Consider the following 15,140-nt stretch of genomic DNA (forward strand, 5'->3'; position numbering starts at 1 on the left):
GTATGACGTAATCCAAATGCAGTGATCCGTTCAATATCGCTGTGTCCACACTCCACACCATATAGGACAGTATAGTGCAATCCTTAATTAACATTTCAAGGCTTTCGATAAGCCCGGTACCTCAAATTTACCAAGACATCAATTCATTAGGGTTGACCAGGCCTACATCGTAAATCCCGATAATGTAAGTCTTCTCACTTCGACGAACTTACGCGTATAAGCTACACTCTCGCATGCTGCGCACACAAGTAAATAATAACATACAGTCACTAAAATTTAACGTAGTAAGCAAGTAGTGGGGAATCTCGACTAACTAGGGCCGCAGGCCACACTATCAGCTGTAAGACGGTAAACTGTCAGCGGGCCGTATGTTGCCCGTCCCTGGCCTATAAAGTAGGCTACAAGCTGTAAAGTGTCAAATGATAAGTTCACCGACAGCGAAAAATCTACGATACAAACGAAATGTAGGTTGCAAAAAATTTTTGACTTAAGGCCTAACGCCAAAATTTTGACATGTCAAAAAAAAATCACGCTACTGATGACAATACTGTTATTGTAGGGCCTATTTGGCAAAATCGGAGTGTCTTAGGTGTTGTTCGACGGCGGAACTGCACGCCATTATCTGGTCATAGTGAAGACTGTGATGTTGGGCTGTGCCATCTTCCTGGGATGTTCTGATTTGATTTGCAATCTGTTGACGAACCCCTTGTTGTAAACCAGGGGCGGGCAGCTTCTCTATCCGGCGGGCCGGATAGGGGAACATAACATGAGGCGGGCCTGATTCCTGATTTTGTTTTATGAGTTTAGGAGAGCTCCCCCCCTTGAAAACGCGCCACAGATCCGTCGGTCCTACCCTGCACTACCATTTGTATATTTAATTAAGAGACGCACACATTCCTGCAGTTGTGAACTATATCTGGATGGGCAATCGATTCACGGGCGAGCCCAAATCGGTGATATCAATGTGATTAAAAATCAGAGTATATTGGGCGAAGAGCCGCGCGAAGCGCGAAAATCTTTTCCATAAATAAATGAATTTGATCAATGATATTTGTGAGTGTATGAGCAAGTGGTTTCTTCAAAAATTTACAGCACGTATAATTATAATTTTGAACATTGATCATGGCATAAGAATATACATTCATGAGCTTATCGCAGATAATTCACTTCGGCCGGGTTCATTCTTATTAATTACTTTGTTGAAAACTCCTGCAACCCAACGGCCCCGGGCTATTCTGATGTATATATGATACTATATTCTTATAATGAAGACACGCAATTAAAGACACTAATAAATCGCGCGAACTTTTTTAGTTTGAATCCATCTGCCCGATAATATTCCACTGTTCATAGATATTACGAATATTCTCGAAAAATGTGAGAATGGCATGGCCCCATTTGCCCCTGGCTACGTCAATGCGGTGAACATCAGATGTATTGCAAGTGTGGAACGCCGCTTTGTCTTGCTAATGTTCATGCTCGAAAATGTTTGCGTCTAAATGCCTGTAGACGGCGACGCGGGCCTCATCAGTCATCATCACGTAAGACCGCAAACTGTCGGCGGACCGTATGTTGCCCGCCCCTGTTGTAAACGCTGAGATGTGCGACCCACCTACCGACTGTCATATTGACTCGTATATTGCTAAAATTATGTTACTCTGATTAATCGCGGGCAGCACATCCCCTTACGCGTTGCACGCCATAGAGATTTTTTAGTATATATAACACGCGGTTCAACTTATAGATGACTCACGTAGAATTTGCTTTTCTGTATCATCTGTCCAATCGCGGTTTCGGGGCTTCGATAGTGGGTAGAAAATGTCGAAATGGTAATACTTTTTGATAAAATTTAGTTGTTTATCTCAATCGCAAAAACCAGAACAGTGTTACCGATGCACACCACAGAGTAATGGTAGTTGTGGCTTGCGTATGACTTTCAAACATCCTTTTCATGATCGACCAATGCAGGAAGTAGGCTAGGTAGCTTGTATAGCCAACTATCGAATTTCTGTAATTTGCCCTGTTTCGGAAACGAATTGGCACTAACTGTGCTAAACACCATGTTGGTTGGTGTTTATCCTGGCAGTTATTAGCCTACACCGGCAATGATTGTAATTCACGTACAAAGTGAAATTGTAGTCATGCTCGTGTATTCACCGCTGATTGGATTTTTCAAAATGTAAATCACATGTATTCAACCTTTATATTACGCTATATATTTATGTATATAAGCTCATAATCACGATCTTAATATTAATATTGGCATGGTCATGGTCAATGGTCATTGGTCATTCACTGCAATAAGCATATACGATACGCCAGCATTGTACAATGTACGCGTACCAATTATTATCGCTAACGCTGATATGCAACCGCGCGATAACTGGCCAACAGAAATAGATTGTGTTCAATTCGGTGATGAACCACGTAGTAATCATCTTTTTCACAGTAAATCGGCTGCGTGTCGACTTGAAATAATTTTTTCCTCAAACTAGGGTATATCAGGCGTGACATCCAAAGTTGCGGAGTTTTCATGGGAAAATGAACCACTAGCTAGTTATTCATAGAGGAGGAAACGTCAAGGATAAACCGTCGTATGCAAGATACAGTCCTCAAAGTATACAATGCAAATATCTGTGGTACCACAGCTACATAACTTCAAACACAATAGATTCCAAACTGGCAAAGTCGATGGGTCTAACTCAATCATCAAATGTGCAATTGTGCATTGTGCACTTATAAAGCAGCCTATATGTCAAGTGCGGAAAGAATAATCTTTTCACATATCCCGATCTTCTTGATTATGGGTTGCATCTAGGGCTACTGTTTTAAACAAAAGCCTTTTTTTAAAAATAGGTTTTTTAAAGTTGCATAACTATGCCATAATTGTGTAAATACTTTCCCAAAAACATGTTGCATGAGCCAACGGGCGATTACCACCCGACATAGCCGAAGTATACGATATGAGATCGTTAGAACCCGCGAAATAGTGGGTTCAACAGTTATAGCAAGTTGATATAGATCATTGGTACGGAATGAATGTTCTGATGATTATGACCACCGACCGTAAAAATGCTGCATGCCGACGTATAGTCCTGGTGAAAGATATCTGTCTGATATATGTCTGTTTATGACAGGGATTGGAAACCTATATCGTCAAAGGAGCTGTATTTACCGTATATTTTCAATTATCCACGTCTATCGACTATGACGTCCAAATGGAATATTCATGACGTCATTGCTTACAAAAAATGTTTTAAACAAGGGACTTGTTATAAACATGTTTGTTTTAAATTGATTTTTGTTTTAAATGCAACCATAGTTGGATCAGTGCGGAGGTTCCTCAAACTTTTTGCCGTGACTCAAAATCGTATCCTTCGAAACCAGAATCTTCATCCAATAATCATATTAACCAAATTTGGAACGCCCGCGTTCACAGCTACATCCCTCCTCACAGCGCATACGCTGGGCCAATCAAGGTATGCTATAACAGAATACTTATGAATATGATCTATGACGTTTTGTGATGTATACGGTATATAGTACAGTAGGCTTACTCCGTGTTGGGATCAAATCACTACCTTCGAGTCACGAGTCATTTCGAGTCATTGCACATTTTGACTCGAATCAAGTCAAGTCAGTCGATTTTTGGAGGTGACTCGAGTCAAGTCACCATTCAAGTCAAGTTGCTTTTTCGGAGTATGGGGCAAGATTACGTCATTGCAATTTACTAGCTGTCTGAAATACAGATCGAGGGGTCATTTATTCTGAACCGATGAACTAATATAGTGTTAATGTACACCGAAGACGGTGCTATATCGCTCGCATATACGTAGAACTGTTAAATTACGCAAGTAATTGCATAGGCTCAGTGCATAGTTACCAGCCACAATAGAGAATAGAGAAATGAATTGATGAGATGCAATACATAACCCATTTACAAATTGATATGATATAATGGTTGAGGAGTACATGAACTATATTCGAAGTCAATTTCAATAAAACATGAGGTTTGATTAAGGGAATAACAGAGAACAGAAATATACATTTTGCTACTGTATTTCTTTACTATTAGTTTACGACAAGGTAAGCTGTAAGCTTCGACTACTTCGTTTGTGGTCAATTTATTTGTGAGAGAACATTGGAGGCTTAGTAAAACGCACGATCATTGAATGATTGGTCGCTCTCACGGGTTACACCAGCGTTTCGCGAACTATCCGACCATAAGCAAGATACAGTGATCATTATCGGCACCGATTACTTGATGACTTGAAATTGACTCGTGAATTTTGCTGCGAGTCACGAGTCAATCCACATTTCTGATACGCCGAGTCAAGTCGAGTCATTTTAGCATAGTGACTCGAGTCAAGTCAATTCATACGAAAAAGGTGACTCGAGTCATCCCAACACAGGCAACACTGGGCCTGCTGCTAATCCCACGAAAACAAAGGATTCGGAGGTAATATTTTGGCATCATTTGACAGGGGTGGCTCACACGCAATCAAAAGGTCTGAATACCGCACCCGACCCAAATTGACTTTGACATGCCTGGCCTATAGGGTGTAATCCATTGAAGACATGTCCCTCTTACACGCTTAAACGTTTCTCGTAATGTTTTGCAGCGGGTTTACTTTCACTATTTTATGTTATTCTGATGTCCAAATCCCCATGAAACCGCGCGAATGTTACGGTTGTCGCTATTTATTTGGAGTATCGGACAACCACTGCCCTTAGCACGTATATATTAGACCAGTGGTTCTCAACCTTTTTGTCTTCACGGACCCCTTTCCCATCGTCACGGACCCCCGCGGACCCCCATGAAGTTTAAGTTCAGATTTAGCTCACGTGCAACCGTCTTCTGTCTTGTGCAAACGACAGCTGTAGGCTTAGTGATAAACAGCAACAAAATAACCGTTCTTGAAAATAAGATCATACTATTCGTGTATAGAACTTGGGTTTACTTCTATTATTTCAAAGCTAATTCTGCAATCACAATTCTTGAAATACGTGGTCGTGTCTTGAAAATACGTGCCTTCGATTTGATATGAACGAGTGCCGAAAATCCAGTACCACAAATATGTGTGGTGAATGTGGCAATAACGTGTAACGCTTCCGATGACACATTTGGGTATGATCGCAACAAATATGTGACCAAAAAGATTTTTTAATGAACATATAACGTCAAGCCTGGTCGTTTCTATATAGCAGCTTATCGTGAAGTCATGATGGAAAGACCGTTGGGTATATTCCAGGAGAAAATGGATTTTATAAACATTTCGAAGTCACCGTGATTGACGTTACTCATCCAACTTTTTTTCCACAATCCCGAACAAAACATCTCTAAACAGCAAAATCTTTGTATCAGTGGGCTATTGGCAATTTATCAATTAAAATGAGTCTGCACAGCAGGATATTTCACCTCAGATCGGCATTCTGTTGATGTGAGCTTTGGAGTTTTACTAGTAATGAAGCGAGACTGCCTCGTGATTTTTCTAATTAAAAAATACAAATTTCTTGGTTATCAATTATTTTGAGGCTTCGCGGACCCCCTGAAAATGCTTCACGGACCCCCAGGGGTCCGCGGACCCCCGGTTGAGAACCACTGTATTAGACGCTTTCCTCAATAGATATTGAACTATGAAAATTCAGAAGTATCACGCTTAGGACTACAGCGAATCCTTAATATAAATATAGGTAATATGAAAGAAGTGGTATAGGACAAAGTGGATATTTAGCTATAAGCATCACGAGATAATAATGAATGTAAATTTACTTTTACGAAAAGTCGTATATATTCATCAAATCAATTACTCTGTATGATAATTAATTCGTTGAATAATATCAGTACCGCTGCGTGTAGCAACTTGATGGATTTCTCTTTTTCGAGTGAGGATTTACAATACCAAAACCCACAGTTTCACGTATGATGAGCGATGTACCGAGCCGCCGATTTGCCAGCCATCAGTTGTTAGTCCCCGCGAAGCAATGCGACGGCTGGCTATCACAAAGTATGTATGCCGAGCTCTTGGCATCTATGCTGAATAAGACGATGCATGTTCGGGAATCGGACATAGGTGTTTCCGGGATGAAAAGTTGGGGGCGTCACAGTATCTTTGCAATATCATCACTCCATATATATAACACTGACACTGACAGTATGTCACATTACCGCTACCAATGAATATGATATCATAATGTCGGTATTACTTAATTCTGATGCGGGAGAAAGGGCATCTATTGCATTTGGTCCCGCAGGTGTATACGTAGCCTCTTCCATGCCACTTCGGTCAAGTGTCCCCCATTAACAGTGTTTGATCACGTGGATGAGGTAAAGCGGAAAACAACAATGTTCTAAACTGACTATTGAGACTGCAAGTTTTTTAGGGACGGAATCTCTGTAAGCAGAAAGCTTTCCAGCTCCTCATAAGCTTTATCCAAATCGTCATTAATAATCACGATGTCGTAAATACCGCGCGCTTCACTGAACTTGATTGCTGACATCGCTGTGTCCATTCGCTTTTCGAGACTCTCCTTCGTTTCTGTGCCGCGCCCGCCCAGCCGCTGGCGAAGCACTTCAAGTGACGGCGGCTTTATAAATATATATAGCGCGTTCAAATCGGTTTCCTTAATGTTCCTCACCCCTTGCTCTTCGAGATCTAGAACGCAAATTTGCTTTTTGTCCATAACGTATTTTATTGCGCGCTTGCTCGTGCCGTAAATATTGCCCGAAAACTCGGCATGTTCAACAAATCGTCCTTCGTTGATTTCTCGTCTCATATCTTCTTTCGTTGAGAAATGGTAATGAACCCCATTCTCCTCTCCCGCCCTGGGTGATCTAGATGTGTGCGAAACGCTAAATCCGAATGCATTTTTAAACTTGCCGAATAATATCTTCAGCAGGGTGCTCTTGCCACTTCCCGATGGACCGCTAATAACAACCGGCCTTGCCGCCATATTTGTAACCAGAGCAGACTCACTATGCAAGATTGACTTAACGCTGCTTATGAAATAACGTATATGGGCAACGCTATAGTGAAGTGCAAACAATATAATACGCTGGCAACTCATCGACGCATTTCATCTTGGTTTGTACAGAGCCCTTATTCCCTCTATTGTGCTCTATCAGTCTTATCTCTGACCGATATAAATGATGCCACGATTAGACAAGATATCCATCCAGTTGGTATTACTTAAATATCTATATTGTATAAGCACTAGTAGCCAAACACGAGGAGAGATTGACAGTCATTCCTACTACACTTATAGCTCTCCGCCGGCAAAGTTATGAGTTGCAAAGACAGGATTCCATTCCTAAAGTGAAGATACCTAAAACTACAGAAGTAGTGTATAAACACTTAACAGCTGCATTGTTTCTTATGCGAAAATCTATTTCACTTACTACAGACAGACTGCTTAGTGCTTACAGCAAAATGTATGTTGTATCACGCAGGCGCAGCTACGTACACTTCCCGCGACATGAATGAGTAATCATGAAAGCAAAGCAGAACGAAAGAGGTTTTCTGTCACTAAGTAGCAGGCACACTAGTGTTAGATGGTTATGGATGCAGATGTAGCGTATGCATTATGCATAGCATCGGAAGTCTGAACGACACACAAATCTAACCTCAATCCTGCTTGCGGATATGCATTGTGCATCTAATAACTCTCACCCACGCATTATATATCCATCGGATATAACCAAGAGACAATACTGTCAAATAGAAGTCCAAACCCGATAAGAACATTATCGATTGGGTTCAGAATATATATTTAAAGTTCACTTTAATGTCACTACGTTTAATGTCGAGTTACGGAATTTCGCCTGGGGGATCGTAGTCTTCCGGATGATCTGCCGTAAACCAATAAGTTCAATCCTCATTGCTCATGCGTGATATATTCGACGTCATAGAAAATCGGCTTACCCTTTCACGGTGACTTGGCAATGTGCAGTCGCTTTCGGAGCACCGCACAATTTTAGTAACACATTAATTTATCATATGATTTATGAATCAGGATTAACCTATAGGATAGGTCGCGCGGGTTCAGTTAGGAATCTCTGTGACCGCCGAGAAAGGCAATATGTTAAAACCCTAATCCAGTGGTTCTCAACCTTTTTGTCTTCGCGGGCCCCTTTTGGACCGCCACGGACCCCCGCGGATCTCCCGAAGTTTCAATTCCAATTAAGCTCACTTCTCGTACAATCGTGATCTGTCCTGTGCAAATAATAACTGTAGGCTAGTAATAAAAAGCGACAAAATGACTTTTCTTGAAAAAACACCGTGCTATTTATGTAGGAATTGTGTTGACTTTTATAATTTCAAAGCGAATTCTACAACTGCATTTCTTGAAATAGGTGATCGTGTCTTGAAAATCAGCGCCTTCGATTTGATATGAACGAGTGCTGAAAATCCATTTAAACAAAGGATTGGTGGCGAATGTGATAACAACGAGTAACGCTTCCGACGACACGCTTGGGTAGTATCGCAACAAATATGGCCCCAAAATTTACAAACAATTGTTTTTTTTATTGAACATATAACGTCAAGCCTGTTCATTTCTATCTCTAGCAGCTCATTTCGAAGTTATGATGGAAAATGGTTATGTCTATCACAGGAGAAAATGGATTTTGTAAACATTTCGAAATCACCGTAATTGACCTTACTAATCCAACCGTTTATTTTTTTCACAATTCCCAACAAAACATCTCTGTACAGCAAAATATTGTATCAATAGGCTATTGGCAATTAAGCAACAAAAATGAGTATGCACAGCAGGTTATTTCATCACAAGACGGTCATTCTGCTTATGTGAGTTCTACTAGTAAAGAAGCGAAATGCCTCGTGATTTTCCTAATTAAACGAAACGAATGTGGGGATATCCGAAATCAATAATAGGGTCAGCTCGGCTCATGCTGCTTCCCAAACCTATAAATACCTGCTTCGAAACTTCAGAATTTGGATTGGTACAAGAATAAAATTTTTGAATGCCTTTGTGCGAAGTCGACTCACATATGGCTGCAGTGTATGGTCTCTTTCGGAAAATCAAAGAAGCGTCCTGGATGTCTGCTACAGACAATTTTTGCGAAAAATGGTACACGGCGGCTACACTCGAAGGGGAACCGATCACGCATTCAAAATTAGCAATCAGAATCTTCATAGAATCTGTCGCACTGAAGACCTTTCAGTATTCATTGATCACCAACAAGCTAAATTTCTTGCACACATAATTCGAAAACCTAATGACAGTGTCGTGAAGTCAATAACGTTTGAAGATGAAAGGAGAACGAAAAAAGGAAGACCCTCCGCAACGCTGATGAGCAATGTCCTCAATCGGAACGACACCGACATCAGGACATTCTCAAAAGCAGCACTTTCAAGGGAAATTTAATTTATAACTTAAATCTTTGATGCTCTCTTTTTTGATGGATACTTCCATCACCTCGGTGATGGTGCTCTAAGTCTGAACGCAGACAGAGCTAGACCTATATATATAAACTAGGCTTACCATACGTCCTCTTTTAAGAGGATTTGTCCTCTTTTTTGACTTTTTTGAAAGTGTCCTCGGAGGACGCCCTTTTGTCCTCTTTTTTGAGATTTTGTCCTCTTTTTTGAAAATTTAGGTCAGATTTAGAGGAAATTGCGAGTGATATGCCGCAAATTAGCGCAGAAGTGAAGCTCCGGCGGGTATTTCGGAGGGAGAAGCGGTGATTTCAGCTCTGAGCGAAAAGAAGACCTTTTTTTTTTTTTTTTAGTCATCCACCTAGCAATGTGGAGTGAAAAACGTGATTTTGAGCTCTGAGCGGAAGTGATGACCTTTTTTCTTTTTCTTTTTTTTTTTAGTCAACCGATCATGAAGTGGGAGAAATTTACCGGTTTTTGAGAATTCTTCTCCAGTTTTGCATGTCTGAAATTTCTGAAAAAGTGTCCTCTTTTTTCATTTCCGAAATATGGTAAGCCTAATATAAACAAAAAATACAAATTAGGATATCAACTATTTTGTAAATTGAGAGGTTTCGCGGACCCCCTGAAAATGCTTCGAGGACCCCCGGTTGAGAACCACTGCCCAAAACCGATACTCAAAAACTAATATCATGATCTCTATATCACCCATAAAGCCTAGTATATGGCTTAAGCCTCCTACGGTAAATTTTCAAGCACCACCCAAACTACTATCCGATCTTTACTTCGTCACTATAGTATCTTGAGCGGACTTGAGATCTATCACCAATTTTGCTGTGGTTTGCTATGTCGCGACCTGGCTTGAAATTCCATGTCAGTTATGGTGACATATGAACTATATCAAGGTTTGATGTTACTATAGAGCAAAATCATCTAATGCTAGCTTCCGAAAAAAATTTGATTGTTCAATAAATTTTGTCTTTATTATTTATATTCGTAGTACACAAAAACAAGCTCAACACAACCGTGTGAGTTAAAGAATACTGTGAGTATATAGTAGGCTTAATAATACACAAAATAAAGAGCAATATAAATACCAAAAAACAAGAAACTGCGAGCATCAGTATAAATGGCGTCACAACCACATCTGCGATATGTCGGTTGTGAGTTATAATACTGTAGTTTGTTTCGGATGCGAACATGTTCTGATGTTCCCATACAGGTATCCTTTTGACAGCATCAATCGCCTTAGCAAACTGATGTCATGTCTGTGAACCGCGCCTCCTCAATGAAAAAAACATCCAGACGATGGCGTTGGTGGGTAGCCCACGTTTAGGCTCCTGTCGCGGTTACATCAATTTGCGTTGAATGTCGAATATAGATCTAACCGAATGTGGGTGGAATTGAGATTTGCAAGTTCGCAAAACCAGATAGCAGTTCCAAGAGGTTTCGAATTTACGTGTCACCTTTCATCCGATAAGAATTATTACCGGCCGAGAACTTGTTATTCCATCAGGAATCAGTCACTGGATTTGTATTCGAAAATATTTAATGCTCTCATGTCTCAACATCTCAGAATTTAGGTCAACACTGAAGTTTGGTCAATACTACCGAAGCATCCTGGCATCCCTGCTGGGTAAGGCGTTTCATGCTTCACGCGATCAGCACGACTCTCCTATTACTAGGCTAGTGGTCGTTGAAACGCCTTTCAAACGGTTTCCTGCGTAGTTGTGATTGTTGTCACTTGTTGCGATTTCTCCTGTCTGTTGAACTGGCATCCGACTCCAGAGTTGTGGTAGTCCCGCTTCCTTGCCTGACGATAGGATATGAAGTATCGGATGCAGCGGTACAGAAAAGCCAAAAGAGCAATCAGGGCGGCTAAATCTGAAAATAGTTATACTTGAACAATTTTGCAGCGGAATATAGTCGGTAGGCTAATGGGCGTGCCTAGGGTTGCATTTAAAACAAACGGTGTTTTAAACAGCAACAACTGCCATTAATTTTTTTCAACGTTGTATAATTATGCCATAATGGTGTGAATACTTCCGAAAAACAGGGTAGTAAGAGCCTACGGACGATTTGCACCCAATATAGTCCACGTATACGTTGTAGAGTGGCTGGAACCCTCGAAATCGTCGTCGGTTCAACCGTTACAGCAAGTAGATATAGTTCATAGGTTCGGAATGGGTGTTCGGATGATGATGGCCACTGACCGTAAAAGTGCTGCATAACGATGTAGTCCAGGTTAAAGATATTTGTGGTCTGTTTATTTAGGACAGTGGTCGGAAGCCCCTTTCGTCGAAGGAGCCATCTTTACCCTATATTTTCAATTGTCAATGTCAATCCACCGTGACCATTAAAGATTCGAGACGTCATGGTTAAAAAATAACAATAAAAATATGTTTTAAACGAAGGCCATGTTTTACACATGTTTGTTTTAATTTGATTTTTGTTATATGCGTAAACCAGTAAATGGAATTCGGAATTGGCGATGTGAATTAACCATGCAAAAGTGACGTCAAAATATTCACAATCATAACATGTTAGGGTTGCCATACTTCCAGATTTTCCTGGACATGTCCGGAATTTCACTGTAAAAACTGCGTCTGGGAGGAAATTCCAAAATATGCCTAAATGTCAGGAATTTGGAAGGCTTGAAGGACTAAAAAATTTCGTAAACAGCATAAGCAATATTATTTTTAAGCAGATTTATGCTACTTGAAATTTTTCTTCGCGCTGCGCGCGATTTAGCGTACCGTATATTGATTTTAATATGGGGACTACCGACGTCGCAAAAAAATGCAATCAAAAATGAATAAAAATAAACATCATTTACTAAAATAAGTCTAATTGTAATCGCAGTTATAAGATAATGGTATATTCCTAGAGTTAGGTAATGTCGTTTAGATGCAGGTACAACAAACACCACGGGCTGGTCGGATACAGCCGGCCAGACGATTTAATCTGGTCAGTGAAGAAATCTGTTGCAGATCCCTGCAATCACCAGAGCTCACACTAGAGATGGCCTGATTCAGGACCTATTGTGTTCAATGCTCATAGTTCATTGTAAAACCCGCTAGTAGGCGCTAAAGAGGGCCCGGAATTTGAGTCACAAAAATGTGGTAATCCTATAATATGGACACATTTATGTGGCCACATCCGTATTGACATGGCGGTGGGTAATTGGATATACGCACCAGCGCAACCAGTGGGCCAAAGATCCTTTGATATTACCAGAGGTGGTCAGTAACGAAGTACTTCTACTTTTTAAGTACTTGAAGTAGATTTTGTCTACTCACACTACTTTTTAAGTAGTTATGATTTTAGACTACTTCTACTTGACAGTTTTCAGTTTTGTAGGGAAAAATAAGCGTAGAATACCTACTTACTTACTTACTTACTTGTGAACCACCACTCCTACTTCTACTTGAGCAGAAATTCTGGCGTTACTTCTACTTCTACTTGAGCAGCGATGGTGACTACTTTGACCACCTCTGGATATTACATTACAAACACTGAGATTACAACGTAATCTGTGTTGCCTACCTCTCCACAGACCTGTGTCATATGCCACTGCTAAAAGCTTATTCATACCTACACCCGGAAATTTATCAACTGACCCTACCATTGACATCTTAGCTATGCCTGTAGGTGTGCACTGTGCATCTCAAATTTTTCTTGCTGATGATCAAAAGTGTTTTTGATCTGGTGTGTTATACTACTGCGCTTCATGCATCATGCGCATCATGCGCTCGGTTCTATTTACAAATAAGGCACAAGAGTGGGAGGTTCCGTTAGATATGTTAATAGCACAAAGTTACAGTCACATATATGCTCTCCACCACGTAGCAAGTCAATATCGAAAAGCTTTATATACATTTATGGAAATGAAGACCTTCGTAAAAACAGGTTTGCGCTGGTTTTCAAGTGGTGCCGATTTGTCGGATCTTTGTTTACGAATATACCGATGGCAAAATTCCTACGGACACGCTCTTTCTGATGTTGATCTTTGAAGTGGATGTACTTATACTGTAGAATAGACAACATACACGAATATTTTGGCAATGTTATGTTATGTTATGTAGGGCCTACACATGTTTTCATCACAAAGATTCTATTAAATCTATCTCTCTGCAGACATTATTATTGTAATAATGTTTTGTCACAGTCACAGCGTAAGAATAGGTTGCACTTACATGATGGAGGAGTAACTGACTCGCATGACATCTTCCAAGTAACTCACGTAATTCTCGATACAATATAGTCCTATAACACCCTGTGTTACAAAAGTCTGATTCGTTTTTTTTATATATATTCCCGTGAGATTCTACTGTTGAAATGTAATTTACGTTCATTGTCTTGCATTTATTGGATTTCGCGGCGACGTGAATATACCGCGACGATCGACCGAATGGTTTGAAACAAGAAGAAATCTAAGGGATAACAATGCCACTTCCAGCTATCCTGGACTGAGCTTTCAAATAGGCCTACACGAAGTAAGCGGTATTACACGGTTATCACAATGTTGTCAATTAATGGCAATCACAGAAGCACCCACGATACAATAGGCTCTATACGTTTCGCATTTACTCTAGCCTCCTCTTCCCTAACCTAAAACTTTAAACCCAACATAACATCTAGCATTAACCTTACCGTAAACCTCAACCAAGTTCCGAATTCACCAGGTGTCGTATACCGCAATTCACGCTCATATTCAGCGAAATAAAAATTTCTAATTTCTTAATGCATTATATGCATCGATTTCATAATAATAATAATAATTATATAGTCATTACATTTTCGATGCCGGATTCAACAAGTGCCGAATTCACTAGCAACCGTTTGGCGACTCAAATCAAATCCCATCCTGGGCCTCATCTCGACACCTTGCTAAAAAGTGGTAACCATGTGAAATTGTGCTTATCTAGTTCAAATCATTTGGTCAATTACACCCGCCTTTACGATCTATTACAGAGACTATGTGGCGTGACTCCTTAAGAATTTGTCTCATCGAATTCGCTTCAATTTCTCAGGCGCCTGAACACTTTCCACTTTCCGCTACGACTCAGAACTCCTTTCAAGCGCATCGTGAACCACCCAGGCAAGGGCAAGTCAGTCGCAAATATATTCGCCGGAAAGATAGCCGACTGGCCTCACGCTTTCGATAACGCAAGCAGACATCAAGCGCACATTTCAGTAACTAATTAGGAGCAACCATCACCACAGAATCAATCTAACGAGTTATTCCATCTGCATCACAAGACTTCCATCTAACTGCAAACGATGTGTGGTCGATCGCCCTCAGCGAAGTCCCCACTGGGCGCTCAGATGATCTAGTTTGCTTCGTTATCCTCGGAAAATCAATAGCAATGTAGTCAGTTGTAGAGAACTTGAACGAGATGTGTGAAGAAAGTTTGGTTCGAATCCATAGATCGAAAATGTGACCTGAAGACGACAGCAAGAGGCACGTCCGGTCTGTGACGTTGCATTGCAAACTTCATTGGCAAGCAGAATAACTACAAATATCATCCGATAACATATCTGTATTTTGCATCTCATTTTGTATCCACCCCGTAACTAGGATAGTCACTCGTACATCAATCGGTGGATATTGAAAATCCCTGGTGTACCACAGAACGCACACCCGCACAGACGAACTTCCAAAGTCCTATGACGTCACAAAGACAAAGATTCAGAGGCTTGTCGCAGCCTCCACCACGCCTTTCAATCTGATCATGAAGC

General features: G+C 40.6%; 1 protein-coding gene and 1 long non-coding RNA gene across 2 annotated transcripts; both read right to left on the minus strand.

Moving 5' to 3' along the window:
- Positions 1–5,755: 5,755 nt before the first annotated feature.
- Positions 5,756–7,698, minus strand: LOC145449160 (guanylate kinase-like). Its single transcript, XM_080327632.1, has one exon. The coding sequence runs from the start codon at positions 7,066–7,068 to the stop codon at positions 6,361–6,363; it is 708 nt and encodes a 235-aa protein (XP_080183758.1). The 5' UTR covers positions 7,069–7,698; the 3' UTR covers positions 5,756–6,360.
- Positions 7,699–10,019: 2,321 nt separating this feature from the next.
- Positions 10,020–15,098, minus strand: LOC145448494 (uncharacterized). Its single transcript, XR_013917934.1, has 2 exons — positions 13,595–15,098; positions 10,020–11,282 (listed from the first exon to the last, which is right to left on the minus strand). It is a non-coding gene; the product is annotated as an uncharacterized LOC145448494 (long non-coding RNA).
- Between the last annotated feature and the right edge of the window lie 42 nt (positions 15,099–15,140).

The sequence above is a fragment of the Botryllus schlosseri genome, chromosome 10, assembly GCF_051294905.1.
Source record: "Botryllus schlosseri isolate E-star chromosome 10, Bs_hap1, whole genome shotgun sequence".
In the NCBI taxonomy this organism is placed as follows: domain Eukaryota; kingdom Metazoa; phylum Chordata; class Ascidiacea; order Stolidobranchia; family Styelidae; genus Botryllus; species Botryllus schlosseri.

Excerpts from the sequence above, each read along its gene's own strand:
- LOC145449160 (XM_080327632.1), bottom strand. The coding sequence starts at position 7,068 with ATGAGTTGCCAGCGTATTATATTGTTTGCACTTCACTATAGCGTTGCC.